At 36.1% G+C, this 8,239-nt stretch overlaps 1 protein-coding gene across 1 annotated transcript in view; it reads right to left on the bottom strand.

The window, feature by feature from the left end:
- MORF4L1 (mortality factor 4 like 1) overlaps positions 1-8,239 on the bottom strand; it is a 27,255-nt gene that overhangs the window by 1,532 nt on the left and 17,484 nt on the right. The window contains exons 6-11 of the mRNA XM_023193400.2: positions 5,343-5,368; positions 4,770-4,858; positions 4,023-4,124; positions 2,695-2,783; positions 2,095-2,267; positions 1,407-1,491 (exon numbers count right to left, since the gene is read on the bottom strand). Coding sequence (XP_023049168.1) covers positions 1,407-1,491; positions 2,095-2,267; positions 2,695-2,783; positions 4,023-4,124; positions 4,770-4,858; positions 5,343-5,368 — 564 coding nt within the window. The remainder of the gene's footprint in view (positions 1-1,406; positions 1,492-2,094; positions 2,268-2,694; positions 2,784-4,022; positions 4,125-4,769; positions 4,859-5,342; positions 5,369-8,239) is intronic.

The raw sequence follows: 8,239 nt of genomic DNA, 5'->3' as shown, positions 1-8,239 counted from the left end.
CAAAAAAAAAAAAAAAAAAGTCGTATCAGGCCAAGAGTGGTTGCTTACACCTGTAATCACAGCACTTTGGGGGGCCAAGGCAGAAAAATTTGAGGCCAGGAGTTCACGACCAGCCTGGCCAACTTGGCAAAACCCCATCTCTACTAAAAATACAAACATTAGTCAGGCATGGTGGTATACACCTGTAATCCCAGCTACTTGGGAGGCTGAGGCATGAGAATCGCTTGAACCCACGAGGCGGAGGTTGCAGCGAGCCGTGATTGCCATCACTGCACTCCAGCCTGGGCAACAGAGCAAGACTCCATCTGTAAATGAATAAACTTTAAAAAAATAATAATAATAATTATATAAAAGAGAAGGTGAAATGTCAAGTAGTACAGCACATTCCATAAAGAAGGTATTTAGTAAAGCAAAGACAATAAATTTTGCCTAGATTCTCAAGTCCACGTTGCAGTTTTAAATTTACTATAAAACGATTATAATGAGAAAATTCATATACAGAAATATACAAAGTAGAAACTGAAAACTCCCACCCTTCCTCCCACACCACACCCAAGAAATAATCCAGTATTAACTAAGATCCACATTGGAAAGCCAGATCTTATGCAAAGATTAAAATAATGTTTCTCTACAAGTAAGAATTACACCATACTCCTCTACCACAACTTGGCTGTTCTACAATTGAAAACACAGACATCTTTATCAGTATGTTTAGAATGACCTCATCCTTTTAATTAAGTTCTTGTTTCAAATTCTTCACTATTATAAAAATGCCCTCCAAAAACTAGTAGAAACCAGGACTGCCCTTTTCTCCATTTCTTCAAACATTTAAACCTTAGCCTATCTGACAAGTGCTACTTTACTGACAGTTTATACTTGTATCATTATTTTTGACATATTTTTAATAGTCCTTTGTGCTGCCATGGCTGTAAACTTCCTGTCCTACTTTTCACTGGTTTGTTCATTTCTTACCGAAGAACTCTGTGTATTAAAGGTACCAGCCATTTATCATAAATGGAACACTACAGAACTATGAAAATATTACATTTGTCCTCTCATTATCTTAACAATTTTAAACTTCAGATTCATCTAGAATTTTGGTACATGTGTGATGTTTGGTTCATGACATCACACAAAGTGTGGCTTTGTTTTCTTCCAAACTGTCAGCTGTCTTATCACCATCTACCAGACTCCACTGCTTTTCCCCTACTGCACCAATATGCCATCCATATACCATCTGTCATTTCTGAGACTCCAATATATTTGCACTTATTTATACTGCTCCATTACAGTCTATCTATGCCTGTACCAATACAATGTTTAATGTTTTAGCATCTATACTGCCAATCCCTCCCATTACACACTAATTTTCAAATTCATGTTTATAATTTCAAGCACACACTTACTTTAGGAAATCGTGAAGATAATTGAGTAATAAAGCAAGGCTCTTCTCATCCAGAGGTGTATAGGCCAACATTGCTCCAATTCGTACTGTTTAAACAACAGAATTTATCCAAAATTACATCCAAGGCAGGAGCACTACAACCATGTATTTTAATTATGTGAGCAAACACCACCAATTCCTTTAAAATGATTTTAGGCCAGGCATGGTGACTCACGCCTGTAATCCCAGCACTTTGGGAGGCCAAGGTAGGCAGATCACTTGAGGTCAGGAATTCGAGACCACCCTGGACAACGTGGTGAAACCCCATAGCTACTGAAAAAATATAAAAATTACCACAGGTGTGGTGGTTCACGCCTGTAATCCCAGCTACTTGGGAGTCTGAGGCAGGAGAATTGCTTGAACCCAGGAGGCGGAGGTTGCAGTAAGCAGATCGCACCACTGCACTCTAGCCTGGGCAACAGAGTGAGACTCTGTCTCAAAAATAAAATTATAATAAAATAAAAATAAATAAAGTAAAATATATGATTTTTGAAACCCTTGCTCTCAAAGAGATTTTGCTATTTAACATTCTAGACAAAAGTTCAAATTAAAATAGTCATGTTTTGGAAAGTGAATTATTTTACCTCTTACTTATTTAGGGAAAACCCCTCCAAAAAGTAAAATCCATTATTTTCCACATGGAATATTACCAAATAATCTGAGGAGATGTGGCGCTCCATACACCTGGGACATGGGTGCATCGGGATGATCTGCAAGAATTTCGGCATACTGTGGTCTCTCAAATTTGTAGAGTAGCTGGGTGCCCAACATTACATTGAAGTATTCTTTTATCCCTGCCACAACTTCATTAACCGCATACTCCCTGATAAATGAACAAAAATATTCCAAAACTGGTCAATGAAAAGAACTGAGATACAGAATAATTCAACCAATTTGAAGAATTAAAAGCTGAGCTAGTAACAATGAACCATAGCTGAGATGTTTTAAAGGGGCATATGAAAGCAGGGTTTGACAAACTAAAGCAATTAAGATTATTCTTACATTTTCAGATGGTTAAATTTTAAATGGTTATAGAAAATACCTACAAGATAGCTTAAATTTTGCCTAAAAATATTTACTATCTGGTCCTTTAAGAAAAAGTCAGCCAGCCAATTCCTGTCTCAAAGCAGTGAAATTCTATTTTGCTAGTTTCTGGTGGTACTGGTTCGGAGTCAATACAAGTTTCGGATGACTTATTTAGAAACTTTTTCAAATGTCTTTGAGTTTATCGGAAAAATGTATATTCTTACTTATTATCTGTGTTTCCACGAGATTTCTTGTAATTTGCATAATCCTCAAGAATGGAATCCACATTCTTCTTGGCAGGAAGATAAAAGAGCTACGAAGACAAAAACATGCTTAAATGTACGCACTCTCTTTTTTAAAGAAAAATTATACCAGGCAAGTTTTTATACAAAGATCAGGTAACAGTAACAGTATTTCAAATTAAGAGATATTCAGCACTTAAAACATGGATAATGTAGCTGAGAAACTAAAAATTTAATTATAGACAGTTCCCAACTTACAACGGTTTGACTTAATTTTCCAACTCTCTGCTGGGTTTATTGGGATGTAACCCCATTGTAAGTTATGGGGCATCTATATATTTAAACAGCCAAATGTGGCTAATGAGACTCTACTGGACAGAACAGCAAAACTTTTAAAAATGTCAATCTGTCAGACACACAACAGACATGAATGTGCCTTTGTGGTATTACCAAGTCATCATTTACTGTTATGCATATTATTTGCTAGACCTCGTCTAAAGCATTAAGATAATTATCTTTTCATCCTCTCATCAGCATTGTCAAATAGGAACTATTATTCCATTAAATGCAAAAACAAAAGCACAAAAAGGCTAAGAAACTTGTCCAAGCTCACAAATAATAAGTGATACAGCCATGGCTTCAATCTTCGCAGTTTAGCTGTAATTGCATAATCCTCCAAAGGATTCAAATCCAGAAAAACTGTATCCACATACAGACTGATATGTCTCTTAAGTCTCATAATCCTCAAGCAGTCCCTAATCATCTCCCTCAACTATCCCTAACCCTACCTATGCCATTTGTTTAAACAGCTTCGTTTGTCCAAAAAATTCTCAATTATAGAGTTCAATGACTGATAAACATGTTGCTCCATTAAACATCTTATTTCCTGCAAACTAATAATAGACTCAGGCGCTTAGTAAGATTCAGGTTCTTTTCAGGGTCATGAACACCTTGCAGGTGGTGGTGTGTGCTTTCTATGTCCTACCATTAGCAATGACAATAAGACAGTAAACACATGCTTCTTTGCCTTTACGAATTTTCAGAACGAGTTCCTGCCGTAGCAATCTCCAAAAAACGAGTTATTTCCACCTTTATCATCATAAACTCATAAAATTTATATGTGAACTTTTATTCTTCTCAAGTTATTCTTTCTGGTAGTAGTTCTAAAATGTTCAGCCTCTAAATTACAGCATTATTTTATCAGTCATACCTTAATAATTCAAGTCAATATAACACTTTCCTTTAAAAACTTTTTTTGCTAGCAAGAATGTATCATACAGCTTAACAATCTGGGTAGCTTTTCAAGTTACCTGTTTTTGCCTGGTAATTAAGTCCCAGTCATCAACAAGCCAAGGTTTTAGCTCTTCAGGAATCTTTACTTTAACTTCAACTCTGTTCATGAATGTTTCCTCCTAAATAGAAATAGGAAGAGTATTAAAAACCTAACCTTTCTTGCTAAAGCTAAATACCAAACATGGAAGGGAGCTGTGGAAGCACTAGGGATAAATTCTTAAAGTAGCCAACCACACATATAGCTGTACTGTTGTTTTTAAAAATCGTAAATGAAAAAGACCATACATAGTTTGCTGTTGGGAGAAAAGAATCTGACCCAAACTATAGTCTATTTAGTGCATTTTCTTGTAAAGGTAAAAATTCTTCAGTAAGGTTCCTCTTGTTCAGGAAATGAAACACACTGACTTGATACATTATAACTTAATATTTTCTTATTTACCATTGATATCAAAACAACTATTCCAAACACAACCATCTTAAAGGTACATCTTTAACTCATAAAAATGTATATCTAACACCAAAGAAATAGTCTTGTAGGTGAAGCTTACACAACAAATGATGATTAACTGAGTAGGTAAATCTAGAGCTACAGGTGAAATAAAGATGTACAGAAACATATCCTTTACCCCTAAAAGAGAAAATGTTTAATTTCAAGAATTAACCATGTAAGCAAATCTTGTAGAGAATCAAAGCTCCCATGGTAATGTCATATAACTGAGACTAAAAATCCTAACATGCTACTCATAAACTCAAGAAAAACTCACATTTTCAACAGTAGGATCTACCCGGGCCCTTTTCTTCCGAGGAGGCTGAGGGGTCTCACTGGTACTGCCACCATCTCCATTTCCAGGTGCTGTAAATGTTGAGGGGGAGGAGTCTCATTTTAGCTAATTTAACAAATTCTATAAGGAAAACAGTCTCTTGACGCATTATCCCTTTTCATTATATTATTTCTCCATTACACAGCTGTTACCTGAATCTAAGTTAAAGAATCATATTCCCACCAAAAATACAACTTTCATGAAGAGCTCTACGAAACATTTAGTATAGGCAACATTTAGTATCATCATCGTCCATTTATTTATAAATGTTATCTTCTCAGTGGGAGTCATTAAGACTAAAGCAGATGAAAATAAATGCTCACAAGTTTCTCCTTGGTAAAAAAAGGTCTCTACCACTATGTACCTATTTTATAACACTGCTGTGAGACACCTATTTGAGATAATCAATAAATATAAGCCCACTCCAAAATTTCATAGCTTTCAAAACAGTCTAACTAAAAATGTCAATGTTATAAAGGTAACATAAATTAACGTTAAGAAAGTTAATATTCTTACTTTTCTGTTTGTTCTTTTTTGTTTTCCTAAAAGAAGAGAAAAAGAAGAAAAATAATTATTTCCAGTAAAACTGCCTTTGTTTCAACTCCCTTTATCAGGGTTAAGTTCACAGAGAAATACTAACTTGGATAAAAGATCAGGTGGTAAATATGTGTCCTACTCAGACACAAGGATTTTTATTAACAATTGGTTAAATTCCCATCTCTCTCCACATAATAGAAAAAAAATAAACCAAGCCAGGCGCAGTGGCACATGCCTGTAATCCCAGCATTTTGGGAAGTGAACGGGGGTGGATCTCTTGAGCTCAAAATTCGAGACCAGCCTGGGCAACATAGCAAATCTTGTTCTCTATAAAAAATACAAAAATTAACTGGGCATAGTGGCAAGCGCCTATAGTCCCAGCTACTTGGGAAGCTGAGGTGAGAGGATCGCTTGAGCCCAGCAGACCAAGGCTGCAGTGAGCCAAGATGGCACCACTGCACTCCAGTCTTGGTGACAGAGTGAGTCTTAGAGACAAAAAAACAGAAAAGCAAACCAAGAACACTTTAGTAAACAACTTCGTTCTTCCAAGGTTATATTATTAGACCCACCAAAAAAAAAGTGTCAAAGGTTAAAATTTTTTTCCAATTATTTTTGTTCCCCAAAATATTAATTTTTAGATTTGTGTATTTCTTTTGTTGTTGGGTTTTTTTGTTTTGTTTTGTTTTTGAGACAGTGTGTTGACCAGACTAGGGTACAGTGGTGCAATCACAACTCAATGCAGCCTTGACCTTCTGGGCACCAGCAATCTTCCCGTCTCAGCCTCCCAGGTAGCTACAATCATAGGCACACAGGAACATGATGGGTGAATTTTTCTGTTTTTATTTTTTATTTTGCAGAGACAGGGGTCTCTAGTACCATATTGCCCAGGCTTGTATACTTCTTAAGTACCAATCTGTTATTCTATTCTCACTGGTCCAAACTTTGTTTCACTTTATTTCTTCTCTAAATTATGTTCCCTCCTGTTCAATACTACGCACTCCATAATCCCACATTTAGGACAACACTTAAGTCTCCCCATCTTGATTATCATCTCTAACAGCAACTTAACTCATGTCTACTTACATACTGCCAAATGGTAAATTGCTAATTTTGCTTTTTTATTTTATTTATTTATTTATTTGAGAAGTTCTGCTCTGTCTGTTGGGTGATCTCGGCTCACTGCAACCTCCTCCTCCCGGGTTCAAGCAATTCTCCTGCCTCAGCCTCCCAAGTAGCTGGGTTTATAGGCACCCACCATCACTCCCAGCTAATTTTTGTATTTTAATAGAGACAGCGATTTCACCATGTTGGTTAGGCTGGTCTCAAACTCCTGACCTCAAGTGATTCGCCTATCTCGGCCTTCCAAAATGCTGCTATTACAGGCGTGTGCCACCATGCCTGGCCTAATTTTGCTTTTTTACATTATTATTTCTAGACCACAAGGGAAATAGTTTATAAAGCCCATTATTATGGATTACTTTCAATGTAAAGATACATTAATAACATCTGGCTTTTTTTACTTTTCTGTAGCTTTAAATAATACTTATAAATGTTATTAATTAAACATATTCATTTAATTTAGGTCTAAAGGTTTGACAATTAAAATTAACTTATGTTTGGATATAAACACAAAAATCTGGCCAAACTGAAGTATAGGTTTTCTCTTTGTTAGTTTTGTAAAAATCTGTTGGACTGTATTTCTCGAACAAAGTCAACCATGAACTTTAGTCACACATGTCAATATATAGAGACCAAGGGAAACCAAGAGTCCTCACACTCACTCTATAATATAAAACTAAAACACTGACAAGTGATGTCAACTCTAAAGTAAAAGATCTATAAAATATACAGGCTCAGCATCCCCAAGCCAAAATGCTCCAAAAATCCCAATTTTCTGAGCCAACATGACATTCAAAGGAAATGCTCACTGCAGCATTTTGGATTTTGTCTTTGGGATGTTCAACAGGTAAGTATAACGCAACCATTTCAAAATCCAAAAAAAGTCTGAAATATGAAACACTTCTGGTCCGAAACACTTCACATAAGGGATATTCAACCCATACACTTCAATAAGTCCCAGTAGTAAGAGCCTGACATTCAGGTTTCAAACGTCTAGACTGAGGTTCCTTCAAAAGACTCAGAAGCCAATTTGAAGAGGCTTCTACTGTCCAAGAATGGGAAATTTGAATTTTAAAGCTTTATTTCATATATTTACTCAGCCATTATTTTTGTAGTTGAAACTGCACAATACTGCATTCAAATGCAAATAACTTATGGGCATACTACCACTTGAATTTCTATATAACTTAGCACAGTGACAAAGAATTAGTTATAAACTATTGCTTTGATAAAAATATCTTTTCTAAATAAAGAGAAATTGTTGCCTTTTAAGATATAATTACTATTAAATCTTAATACTACACTACAGTTTTACAAAGAACCAGATCAGAAAACATGTTGCCACTTAATAAAACTATGAGCAATCCTCAAACAGTAACACACTTACTCCTTGCCAAACCAATTATCTTCTCACCAAGAGTAAAAAAAAAAAAAAAAAAAAAAAAAGTTTCAAACATCTCCAAATGCATTAAATGCCAAATACCTTCACTAGTAACACCTTTTTTTAAGAGGCTAGAATGCAGTGGTGCAATCATAGATCACTGCATCCCAGAACTCCTGGCCTCAAGCAATCCCTCCTCCCTCAGCCTCCCAAAGCACTGGGCATAGCAACACCTTACTTTTAAGTAGAAAAGTCAGATCAATAAGTCCAAGGCCGGGCGCGGTGGCTCAAGCCTGTAATCCCAGCACTTTGGGAGGCCGAGACGGGCGGATCACGAGGTCAGGAGATCGAGACCATCCTGGCTAACACGGTGACA

Source organism: Piliocolobus tephrosceles, chromosome 6 (assembly GCF_002776525.5).
Source record: "Piliocolobus tephrosceles isolate RC106 chromosome 6, ASM277652v3, whole genome shotgun sequence".
NCBI lineage: Eukaryota > Metazoa > Chordata > Mammalia > Primates > Cercopithecidae > Piliocolobus > Piliocolobus tephrosceles.
Note: the sequence above shows the minus strand (reverse complement) of the source record. Positions and strands in the feature narration are given on the sequence as shown.